The sequence below is a fragment of the Notothenia rossii genome (genome assembly GCF_949606895.1).
Source record: "Notothenia rossii genome assembly, chromosome: 8".
Lineage (NCBI taxonomy): Eukaryota > Metazoa > Chordata > Actinopteri > Perciformes > Nototheniidae > Notothenia > Notothenia rossii.
In genome coordinates this window covers 36,902,250-36,915,821 of record NC_136906.1, presented here as the reverse complement: position 1 = coordinate 36,915,821, position 13,572 = coordinate 36,902,250, and the positions used below count along the sequence as shown (strand labels likewise).

Sequence of the window (13,572 nt, the reverse complement as noted above, 5' to 3'; positions counted from 1 at the left end):
CCTGCCCCTTCCTGCCATCTTATCACTACACAGAGGGGGAGGGGTTCTCTCTAAAACACAGTGTCTGTAAAGGTGGGGGAGACTGTCCCCCCCCCTTCCTGCCATCTCTCTCTGTTTCTGCTGATGTGTAAAATATACAAAATAACGTTTTATATACTTACTCTCTTGTTAAAAGGTCAGCGTAAGCCAGCCATCAGTGTTCTAGTTTTAAGGTTTTGCATACCTCAAAGTGTGTCTAAAAGTATCTTGGCAAGAGAAAAAAGCCAAAATCCGCCTAGGCCATTACAAAGAAACAGAGTTCCACGTTTTACAAATAAATAGACACAAATGCAGACTTGACTACTTGACAGTTGACTAAAGCAGATTTGTCCTTTTTCATCTCTCAAAGGTTTGGGTCCTGTTCAACACTGGGTACAGAAATATATTCAATATACAGTCATCTGTACGTAAAGATTTTTTAAGTTGTAAGCACTTAGAAATATACATTTGATTGCATTTAAAGTGGCTGTAGACAACTTATCATAATGAAGTAGTTGATTGCACAAATTTGTAATGGATGTAAAATAAACATTAGACGACATTAGCATTTAAATTGGCTCCCTATAAGACTCGCTTTCTCTATGAAATTATATCTGGTTCTGAGTAGTGTTCTCCCTTTCACAAATAAAAGCCCAAACACAATACTTTCTGAATCACTGCAGGACGTAATGTGCTAAAATGCAAATACAAATAGCTTACAGTAGCTCCCAATTAGTTGAACAATTGGAAAACCGCAAGGACTGAGGAAACACCTACTGGCAAAGGATTGTGGATGCAAATTATGCAAAGAGGAAGAAAAAACATTCTATCTAAAGCTAGATAACACAATCTGCATATTGACAGTATGAGTACAACAAAAACAGTATCCATGTTGATGCAAACGTAAAAGATCAATCAAAATCGAAGGATCCAATGTATTTTTAAATGGAGCAGAAATAGAACTAGTCTCCCAGTTCAAGTTTCTTGAACAGGGAGTGTCATATTGGACTCGCACTTGACTTTTTAAGAAACATATCCAGAAAGTATCCAATACCATTAAATTCAAATTGCAACATTTTAAACAAATTAGACCTTTTCTGCAAAGTCATACCTCCACTGTATGATTCTATCCCACATTGAATACTGTTTTACTAACTGGTGGTTTGCTTGTGCCACACACCTGAAACCCATAGAACAGCTGTTCAAGAGAGCTATCCAGGTGTTTGACAGAAAGCCACAGTCATACCACCACTGTACCATCCTTGAAAATCACAATTTCTTGAGTTTTTGACAATTTGAAGTCTTTTAAAAGTATGTGTTTTTTAAATAATATTTACATGGGCTGGCCCCCCTCCCCTTGGGGGAATTCATCCACAGAAAACACACTGGACGCAGCACTAGGTCAGAAACCAGAGGAGACTGTGAAGTCCACCACAGACGGACCACCTTTGGACAAAATTTCCTCTCCATTAAAGGCAGCTCATTGTGGAATAGCCCCCCAACTGAGATACGGGATTGTCCCACTCTCTATAGTTTTAAAGGTCAACTTAAAGTCCATGTAATGTCCAAAACAAATGTTATTCTGTGTTAATAAATCGCTTCATCACTTTCCACTGTTTCATTTGACATATCAACATCAATGATTCTTTCCATAAATACCCCCCAAATAACATGAAATGTGTGCCACTTTCCCGTGTTATTCCGCTCCGGTAGCGAAAAGCTTGCCAGCCATTAACCCAGCTGTGTGACGTCACACGTGGCAAACACCAGCCTCGTCTGGATTGTTTGTTTTGTATCCTTCCGCTATTTTCGCTCAACATATGTGTAACCGGACCTCGCTAAACTTTTTTTATCTAACAATTCATGATGGGGAAGCGATGTGTAGTTGTGAGCTGTGAATGTTTCCTGATTGCTATAAACATTGATCATGGGTGCTGGAAGATTGTGCACAAAACTCGGGTCAGAATTAAGTTACTACAGGTGTTATGCCAGCTTGAGCTAAATGTCACCAGAGTACAGTGAACTTGCCTAGTGACTGAAATATATAAAAGTTGAAGTGAAATAAGTAAGGCCAAAAATGAATTACGTCTGAATATCTTTATTATTTTTACCACTTTTAATTATTTGTGGGCTCGCACATATACCAAAATAGACTAATGTACACTGCAATAAAGATAAAATGTTACAAGTGAAAAATTAACAAAAGAACCCTTTTTTATTTATCAAACAGTAAATTAATACAATCTTACAAATTTGCAATTTGGAAAATGTTGTTATATTTACATGTTTCTTTGGAAAAATAATATTGTAAATTATGTACTTTGTAAATTATTTACATCATGTGAAACCATTTTAACCAGTTCAGCTGCATGATTTATGTCAAATTACAGATTTGGCCATTGAAATCCCTGATAGCGGCCTCCCGGCTCAGGGTAAGTCTTCCGTATCTCGGTTACAGCACATGCAGGCAGCGGGACTCTGATTTTTGGGCCGAGTACACCCCAGCACCAACGTACAAACTGTCGATAAGCTGTATATCGATACTTCCTAATGAAAAAAAAGTATACAGATTATAAATATATTTGGAGAAAAATCAAATGTTATGTAGTACTATTATGTAGCAATGGTTACAAATTGGCTTATAACATGATATTTGTATTTTACTTGTACAAAATAAATATGAGGTTATACATGACTGCTTGACAGAATCATAGACCTCTTATATATTTCCTCACATGTGTAGTTGTTTCTTTTCCCAAGCATACATTGAACTTGCATACACAGAAAAAATAAAAGCCAAGCTGTTTTTGACTGCTTGAAAGAGTTTAATGGTATCTTTAAAAGTGTACCATATCTGTAGCGACTAAAAGTATTATATGAAAGCAAAGCTGCAATAGGCAGTTGGGTCAATCAATATTTACTTACTGGTGTAGTGGGCCATCAACTGCTCTGTGTTGTTTGTATTAAAGATACGCTATTTTCAGTGTCCAAACACTGAGACAGCCTTCTCTAAAGCCTGGGTGGCTAATAATGCACCTTGGTTTCTCCGTCGGTGTCGTCTATCTGGCAGAGTCCTGCACGGGTCTGATTTTCAAGACCCGCTCCCGCCCCGCACCCGTGACGTGCAGTACCGAACCCGCCCCGCTACCCGCACATATTGCCAATTAGTTCCGCAACCCGACCCGACCCGCCGGCACATGATCCGCAACCCGACCCGAACCCGCATATATATAAGCAGTGACAACGTGCAATTATTAACACACGCAGTTGCATATTTGGCTCAAAAAGCCTGGGATGTTGATTATTCTCTCCATCTAGGATGACACCAAAAGCCTCCCAGACGTTGGATTTCGCTCTTGAGGAAGAGTTATTGAAAATGCTGTATTCTCCGCTATAGAGAGCTTCACCTCAGCCACTCAGAATGGGGTGCGCTCAGCAGCAGATAGATGCACTGCAGAGGTTATGATTATGCTCGGTACCGCGGAGGAGAGGTCTGAGGATTTAAACATTAAACTAAATTATTATTGTTTAAATATATTTATTATGCAACACCCGCAACCGGACCCGCATCATCTTTGTTTTACCCAGAAGCGAACCCGGAAAAAAGCGTTTGAAAAAATACCACCCGCAAATCACCTTTTTTGCGGGTCACCCGTCAGGTACCCGCGGATACCCGACCCGATGCAGGACTCTGCTATCTGGTCAGTAGGTTGCAAACTGTCTATTTGTTCCATCACCTGCCAGATCTCTCTGCAGCATACACATTCATCTGCAGTGGGCATGCTTTCACAGCATTGACATGTACACCTGAATATTGTACATAACATTAAAAAAACAAAACAATATCTGCCGGACGTGTGAGGAACAGATGACAAATTAAGATCGACATTTAGTGCAGGTCAAATTAAATAAAACAGAATTTACCATTCAGTATTGCCGACTCGAGTCTCGCCGGCTGCGGAATCCGCTTCTCTTTCTCAAGTTTCTGCCTCGTTGTTCGATTGCTGGGCAGGAGGCTCGTACTTATAAGGCAAGATGCCTTGAAGTGAAAGGCTAGCTGGTTCACTCTCTACTTCTGTAACTGAATCCAGATAACCCACCGAATCTGAGCTTGAATGATCGCTGTCGCTGTCGCTGTCTGAAGTTATCGCGTTGCTTGCCATTTGGACTGATTTGATCAAATGGCAATGTTTGCCACGTGTGACGTCACCGCTCGTTCGGGAGTGATCGGGGGCGTACTCGGCAAACTTCGGAACCAACATCGGTTTTTAACGTATATGTCATTTAATTATGACGAAACTTTAAACATTTGTATTTATTTTTATTCTGGTGATATCTAAACTACATGTTAAAAAACACCTGTGTTAGATGCATTACATGGCCTTTAAAGAATGGTTGAGCAACACACAGACGTGTAATCACCGCTAAATAAATGCACTTTAACACAGGGGTATCTCCTCTTGCTCTTTATGTAGCGCTTTTATCTTATCTTGCACTTTATATATCACAGCTGCTACATTGTACTGCCATGTGGTAAATGCTTGTATGCTGCTCATGCTCTTTCTGCATATCATGTATCTTTTTTTGCTGTATATATATAAATGTCATGTTCTTATATGCTGTATGTGACGGGACTATGGAAATTAGCTCAAAGCTAAAATCCGGCTCATTTACACTTGTAAGCATTATTTTTGTTTTTAAAGTGTTCATCAATGTGCACTACGGTAGCCCTGAAGAAATATTAAACATTAAAATATGTTATCGATGTCCCCATTCCCAGTTTGTTTTGGGAATAATTGCGATGTTTACTATGTTTTGGTAGCTCTTAACAAAACAGAATTGTTGTAAAAGACTGCGACTCTAAAAGGCAAGTTTGTGATTTTAACACTGTTTCGATGAAACAATACATTATACAATATTACGACTTTTTGCCATATTTTTAACACAATATACTTGTACCTTTCTTTTTTTTTGTGGTTGTAGGGCTTCAAGATATTTTGGATGTCATGCATAAACACGGTGTCATCTTTTCCTTGAAACTGACGTGCTGTATGTTTTACAAAACAAGTTATTTTTCTGCTTCTTCATCCTCTGAATTTTCCTCCCCCATCCCTCTTCCTTCAGCCAGCACAACAAGAATCAAGGTGGATCTGTGAAATGAAACACCTCTTCCCAAAGCGTGACTTCCCTATTGAGAACATGCTTCTAGGGCAGTAGGGTCTAAACCAATTGGCCAGATATACTAACATGCAGAACGTACGGTATGTTTGAAGACTAACCATTTATCCAGTTCAAGCTGTCTTTAAGATGTGACATTGCGCTCTGACTATTCCCCGTAAAATCGTGACAAACTATTACTTATTCTTAAATTTGACCTCTTGCTGCTTGGTTGAAAATGATAGGTGAAAAATAACTTTAAAAAAAAAAAAGACTCAAACAGTGAGGGACATTATACTGGTGAAAAAACACTCTCAATTCTACAGATGACTCCCTCCACTCAGCAAAGCATCTAAACCTAAGGACCCCACTATGACGACAGTTTGAAAACTAGCTATGGATCTGAGAAAAACCAAGTCTCCCCCCGCGAGTTGCAGCCAGGAACAAACTCCTGGACTACCATCATCACCACCTTTCTGGACACCCGAATCTTGCAGTACTACTGCTGCTTATTTTGCTCCTTGGGCCAAGACGTCACTGTTTATGGACACAGTGAAATCAGTGTTGGTTGATATTGTGGAGGGGGTGATACATCGGTACAGAAAATAAATATGCAACGGATGCCGAGTCAGTCACCCCGGCCAGAGGCAACACGATTGTCTGAATGACATGCCCGATTTTTTCTTCAGAAACAATTACAAAGCGTTAATGAAAAGACTCTGGCTCACCGACTTCATTACTGAGATCGACCAGACTCTTATTGATAAAGAAATTTTCACGGATGATTGGAGGACCCAAGGCGCTTCGGAGGCTTTTCTGCACAATCTCAAAAATTGTAGACGCCTCAAGGAGAGACTTGAAAAGATCCATGCCGAGTTGGATGGAGAAGAAGAAGACTAATAACCTGCGGTTGGTTGAAGCCAGGGATTTTTTCTTTTTCGATACATTGACTTTTTCTTTAAAGTAAAATAAAAATGGGGAACTACTATGCAAAACGCTCGGTATATATTGATCAGAATGTAGTCAATACCCTTTTAATAAGTGTGGTGATGAGGACGATTGAAAACAGAGTGAATAATGATCTCTGTGTAAACAGAATGGCTGAAGTTTGTAAACTAGAAAACATTTTGGATATCGTTCGTTCTGGCAGTACTATTCCTGGTCATTGGGAAACGATTGTAAACGAAACATTTAAAGTGGTCCTGGAATCTTCATTTTCCGAAACATTCTGTAACATTACCGAAGAAATGAAACAAACATCAAAAGTGTATCATGTTCTTTCATTGTATGCTCTGTTTGTAGATGTAATGCATCTTTGTGTCAAAAACAGCATACACATGAATATTTTTGACTGAAGTGAAAAAACTCCATCATGTTATTTCCAGTAATCTGGGGAATTCTAAGCTGGAGACGGTCCTGGGGATGTTACAATCAGTACAACTATTGATTTTGTGTGTGAAAAAATGTAAATGTAAATAGGACATTTTAAATAAAAAGTGTTTTTTACATTTTAAAAACTGTTGTCTTCATTATAACAAGGGGAGGGTAACAGTGAAGATGTATGATACATGTGTATTGAAACGTGCGTATTATACCCCCACAGAAACACAGAAACATGGAAACACAGAAACACAGAAAACACTGAAACCACTGAAACACTGAAAAAACACAGAAACACTGAAACACTGAGACACCGACACACAGAAACACCGAAACACAGAGACACAGATCCACAGAAACACCGAAACACCGAACCACAGAGACACAGAAACACAGAAACACAGAAACACAGAAACACAAAAATACAGAAACACAGAAACAGAAACATCGAAACACAAAAACAATAAAAACACTGAAACACCGACACACCGAGACACAGAACCACAGAACCACAGAAACACAGAAACACAGAAAAACACAGAGAAACACAGAAACACAAAAACACAGAAACACCGACACACAAAAATACAAAAACACAAAAACACTGAAACACCGACACACCGAGACACAGAACCACAGAAACACAGAAACACAAAAACACAGAAACACAGAAACACAAAAACACAGAAACAAAGAAAACACAGAAACACAGAAACACAAAAACAGAGAAACACCGACACACCGAGACACAGAACCACAGAACCACAGAAACACAGAAACACAAAAACACAGAAACACAGAAACACAAAAACACAGAAACAAAGAAAACACAGAAACACAGAAACACAAAAACAGAGAAACACCGACACACAGAAACACAGAAAACACAGAAACACAGAAACACAGAAAACACAAAAACACAGAAACACAAAAACACTGAAACACTGAAACACCGACACACAGAAACACCGAAAACACAAAAAACAGGCTTCTGTGCTAGTATGGTTTTTGAATAAACACATCAGTATTTTAAAAAGTCAAATAGTATCAGCCTCCCATCGACTTTTTAAAATACTGATGTGTTTATTCAAAAACCATACTAGCACACAAGCCTGTTTTTTGTGTTTTCAGTGTTTTCGGTGTTTCTGTGTGTCGGTGTTTCAGTGTTTTTGTGTTTTTGTGTTTCTGTGTTTTCTGTGTTTCTCTGGTTCTGTGTTTTCTGTGTTTCTGTGTGTCGGTATTTCTGTGTTTTTGTGTTTCTGTGTTTCTGTGTTTTCTTTGTTTCTGTGTTTTTGTGTTTCTGTTTTTGTATTTCTGTGGTTCTGTGTCTCTGTGTGTCGTTGTTTCAGTGTTTTTGTGTTTTTGTGTTTTCTGTGTTTCTGTGTTTCTGTGTTTTCTGTGTTTTTGTGTTTCTGTGTTTCTGTGTTTCTCTGTGTTTTTCTGTGTTACTGTGTTTCTGTGGTTCTGTGTGTCGGTGTGTCGGTGTTTTTGTGTTTTTGTGTTTTTGTGTTTCTGTGTTTTCTGTCTTTCTGTGTTTTTGTGTTTGTGTCTCTGTGTCTCTGTGGTTCGGTGTTTTTGTGGTTCTGTGTCTCTGTGTTTCGGTGTTTTTTCAGTGTTTCAGTGTTTTCTGTGTTTCTGTGTTTCCATGTTTCTGTGTTTCTGTGGGGGTATAATACGCACGTTTCAATACACATGTATCATACATCTTCACTGTTACTCTCCCCTTGTTATAATGAAGACAACAGTGCATGTGAAGGACTGTAATACACATGTGTCAGACACGCTCCCCTTGCTATAGTGAAGACAACAGTTTTTAAAATGTAAAAAACACTTTTTATTATTTTTTTTTTAAAATGTCCTATTTACATTTAAATTTTTTCACACACAAAATCAATAGTTATACTGATTGTAACATCCCCATGACCGTCTCCAGCTTAGAATTCCCCAGATTACTGGAAATATCATGATGGAGTTTTTTCACTTCAGTCAAAATATTCATATGTATGCTGTTTTTGACACAAAGATGCATTACATCTACAAACAGAGCATACAATGAGAGCACATGATACACTTTTGATGTTTGTTTCATTTCTTCGGTAATGTTACAGAATGTTTCGGAAAATGAAGATTCCAGGACCACTTTAAATGTTTCGTTTACAATCGTTTCCCAATGACCAGGAATAGTACTGCCAGAACGAACGATATCCAAAATGTTTTCTAGTTTACAAACTTCAGCCATTCTGTTTACACAGAGATCATTATTCACTCTGTTTTCAATCGTCCTCATCACCACACTTATTAAAAGGGTATTGACTACATTCTGATCAATATATACCGATCGTTTTGCATAGTAGTTCCCCATTTTTATTTTACTTTAAAGAAAAAGTCAATGTATCGAAAAAGAAAAAATCCCTGGCTTCAACCAACCGCAGGTTATTAGTCTTCTTCTTCTCCATCCAACTCGGCATGGATCTTTTCAAGTCTCTCATTGAGGCGTCTACAATTTTAGAGATTGTGCAGAAAAGCCTCCGAAGCGCCTTGGATCCTCCAATCATCCGTGAACATTTCTTTATCAATAAGAGTCTGGTCAATCTCAGTAATGAAGTCGGTGAGCCAGAGTCTTTTCATTAACACGTTGTAATTGTTTCTGAAGAAAAAATCGGGCATGTCATTCAGCCAATCGTGTTGCCTCTGGTCGGGGTGACTGACTCGGCATCCGTTGCATATTTCTTCTCTGTACCGATGTATCACCCCCTCCACAATATCAACCAACATTGATTTCACTGTGTCCATAAACAGAGACGTCTTGGCCCAAGGAGCAAAATAAGCAGCAGTAGTACTGCAAGATTCGGGTGTCCAGAATGGTGGTGATGATGGTAGTCCAGGAGTTTGTTCATGGCTGCAACTCGCGGGGGGAGACTTGGTTTTTCTCAGATCCATAGCTAGTTTTCAAACTGTCGTCTTAGTGGGGTCCTTGGTTTTAGATGCTTTGCTGAGTGGAGGGAGGGACTTATTGCGTTGAGTGGAGGGGGAGTCATCTGTAGAATTGAGAGTTTTTTTTCACCTGTATAATGTCCCTCGCTGTTTGAGTCTTTTTTTTTTTTAAAGTTATTTTTCATCTATCATTTTCAACCAAGCAGCAAGAGGTCAAATTTAAGAATAAGTAATAGTTTGTCATGATTTTACGGGGAATAGTCAGAGCGCAATGTCACATCTTAAAGACAGCTTGAACTGGATAAATGGTTAGTCTTCAAACATACCGTACGTTCTGCATATTAGTATATCCGGCCAATTGGTTTAGACCGTACTGCCCTAGACGCACGCTCTCAATAGGGAAGTCACGCTTTGGGAAGAGGTGTTTCATTTCACAGATCCACCTTGATTCTTGTTGTGCTGGCTGAAGGAAGAGGGACGGGGGAGGAAAATTCAGAGGATGAAGAAGCAGAAAATAACTTGTTTTGTAAAACGGACAGCACGTCAGTTTCAAGAAAAAGATGACACCGTGTTTATGCATGACATGCAAAATATCTTGAAGCCCTACAACCACAAAAAAGAAAGGTACAAGTATATTGTGTTAAAAATATGGCAAAAAGTCGTAATATTGTATAATGTATTGTTTCATCGAAACAGTGTTAAAATCACAAACTTGCCTTTTAGAGTCGCAGTCTTTTACAACAATTCTGTTTTGTTAAGAGCTACCAAAACATAGAAAACATCGCAATTATTCCCAAAACAAACTGGGAATGGGGACATCGATAACATATTTTAATGTTTAATTTTCTTCAGGGCTACCGTAGTGCACATTGATGAACACTTTAAAACAAAAATAATGCTTACAAGTGTAAATGAGCCGGATTTTAGCTTTGAGCTAATTTCCATCTATAGTCCCGTCACATACAGCATATAAGAACATGACATTTATATATATACAGCAAAAATAAATACATGATATGCAGAAAGAGCATGAGCAGCATACAAGCATTTACCACATGGCAGTACAATGTAGCAGCTATGATATATAAAGTGCAAGATAAGATAAAAGCGCTACATAAAGTGCAAGAGGAGATACCCCTGTGTTAAAGTGCATTTATTTAGCGGTGATTACACGTCTGTGTGTTGCTCAACCATTCTTTAAGTTGACCTTTAAAACTATTGAGAGTGGGACAATCCCGTATCTCAGTTGGGGGGCTATTCCACAATGAGCTGCCTTTAATGGAGAGGACATTTTGTCCAAAGGTGGTCCGTCTGTGGTGGACTTCACAGTCTCCTCTGGTTTCTGACCTAGTGCTGCATCCAGTGTGTTTTCTGTGGATGAATTCCCCCAAGGGGAGGGGGGCCAGCCCATGTAAATATTATTTAAAAAACACATACTTTTAAAAGACTTCAAATTGTCAAAAACTCAAGAAATTGTGATTTTCAAGGATGTTACAGTGGTGGTATGACTGTGGCTTTCTGTCAAACACCTGGATAGCTCTCTTGAACAGCTGTGCTATGGGTTTCAGGTGTGTGGCACAAGCAAACGATAAGTTTGTAAAACAGTATTCTATGTGGGATAGAATCATACAGTGGAGGTATGACTTTGCAGCATTGACAGTTAAGAAAAGGTCTAATTTGTTTAAAATGTTGCAATTTGAATTTAATGGTATTGGATACTTTCTGGATATGTTTCTTAAAAAGTCAAGTGCGAGTCCAATATGAGACTCCCTGTTCAAGATACTTGAACTGGGAGACTAGTTCTATTTCTGCTCCATTTAAAAATACATTGGATCCTTCGATTATGATTGATCGTTTACTGAACATCGTTGTTTGCATCAACATGCATACTGTTTTTGTTGTACTCATACTGTCAATACGTAGATTGTGTTATATAGCTTTAGATAGAATGTTTTTTCTTCCTCTTTGCATAATTTGCATCCATAATCCTTTGCCAGTAGGTGTTTCCACAGTGCTTGCGGTTTTCCAATTGTTCAACTAATTGGGAGCTACTGTAAGCTATTTGTATTTGCATTTTAGCACATTACTTCCAGCAGTGATTCAGAAAGTATTGTGTTTGGGCTTTTTATTGTGAAAGGGAGACCACTACTCAGAGCCAGACATCATTTCATAGAGAAAGCGAGTCTTATAGGGAGCCAATTTAAATGCTAATGTCGTCTTTATTCTACATCCATTACAAATTTGTGCAATCAACTACTTCATTATGATAAGTTGTCTACAGCCACTTTAAATGCAATCAAATGTATATTTCTAAGTGCTTACAACTTAAAAAATCTTTACGTACAGATGACTGTATATTGAATATATTTCTGTACCCAGTGTTGAACAGGACCCAAAACTTTGAGAGATGAAAAAGGACAAATCTGCTTTAATCAACTGCCAAATAGTCAAGTCTGCATTTGTGTCTATTCATTTGTAAAACATGGAATTAGGTTTCTTTTTAATGGCCTAGGCGGATTTTGGCTTTTTTCTCTTGCCAAGATATTTTTAGACACACTTTGAGGTATGCAAAACCTTAAAACTAGAACACTGATGGCTGGCTTACGCTGACCTTTTAACAAGAGAGTAAGTATATAAAACGTTATTTTGTATATTTTACACATCAGCAGAAACAGAGAGAGATGGCAGGAAGGGGGGGGGGGAGACAGTCTCCCCCACCTTTACAGACACTGTGTTTTAGAGAGAACCCCTCCCCCCTCTGTGTAGTGATAAGATGGCAGGAAGGGGGGAGGAGGGGGCAGGGCCAGGCTCACACACACACACACACACACACACACACACACACACACACACACACACACACACACACACACACACACACACACACACACACACACACACACACACACACACACACACACACACACACACACACACACACACACACACACACACACACACACACACACACACCAAAAGGCCTGACAGCCATAGGAAGAGGAAAGTGTGACAGTAAGGGGGTGTGTGCAGACTAACTTAATCAACACGTTTGACGAGGAAGGCAAAAGGTGCTTTCTTTGTTCTGATCAGCCCCAATCTGCATACTATGTCTGAATACATTGAGAGTTACTTTTGACTCTAACCGTGTTCCACTGGAGTCATAGCTTTCTGAACTTATTTCTTAGCAGCAATTCGGTTTCTTTTTAATGGCCTAGGCGAATTTTGGCTTTTTTTCTCTTGCCAAGATACTTTTAGACACACTTTGAGGTATGCAAAGCCTTAAAACTAGAACACTGATGGCTGGCTTACGCTGCAAACTTCATCGCCTTTTAACAAGAGAGTAAGTATATAAAACGTTATTTTGTATATTTTACACATCAGCAGAAACAGAGAGAGATGACAGGAAGGGGGGAGACAGTCTCCCCCACCTTTACAGACACTGGCCATAGTAAGAGGAAAGTGTGACAGTAGGAAGGCAAAAGATGCTTTCTTTGTTCTGATCAGACCGAATCCGCAGACTCTGTCTGAAATACCTGGAGAGTTACTTTTGTTAGAGCTTTCAGAGCTTTCTGAACTTATTTCTTAGCAGCACTGGGCATTTTTTGTGTTGTATTGTATACAGTTGAAAGTGCAAAGATAAACAGTCAAGCATGGGCGGTAAAAATGTGTCTCATCAGGCTCTCTAATACACACACAGTCATCTCTAAAACGAGGTGCCTGCCTGCTTTCCAGGACTTTTACAGCCTCTGGCCGACTGCAGGGCCATGGGGTGTTAAGACAGGCACCTATAGCTCAGGAGTGAAGGTCCCCACACACACACACACACACACACACACACACACACACACACACACACACACACACACACACACACACACACACACACACACACACACACACACACACACACACACACACACACACACACACACACACACACACACACACACACACACACACACACACACACACACACACACACACACACACACACACACACACACACACACACACACACACACACACACACACACACACACACACACACACACACACACACACACACACACAAACTTGTGGGCC

The 13,572-nt window shown here is 39.4% G+C and overlaps 1 protein-coding gene across 7 annotated transcripts in view; it reads left to right on the top strand.

Moving 5' to 3' along the window:
* hao1 (hydroxyacid oxidase (glycolate oxidase) 1) overlaps positions 1–13,572 on the top strand; it is a 59,829-nt gene that overhangs the window by 27,178 nt on the left and 19,079 nt on the right. Inside the window, exon 10 of one of the 7 annotated variants that reach the window (XM_079642031.1) lies at positions 5,502–5,522. The exons of 3 other annotated variants lie outside the window; for them this stretch is intronic. Coding sequence is in view for 3 of the 4 variants with exons in the window: in XM_079642034.1 (XP_079498160.1) it covers positions 5,143–5,179 (37 nt within the window). In the remaining variant the exon portion in view is untranslated. Of the gene's footprint in view, positions 1–2,408; positions 2,437–5,142; positions 5,195–5,501; positions 5,523–13,572 lie in introns of those variants that run through there. 3 more of the 7 variants (XM_079642028.1, XM_079642034.1, XM_079642035.1) reach the window with 3 other exon arrangements.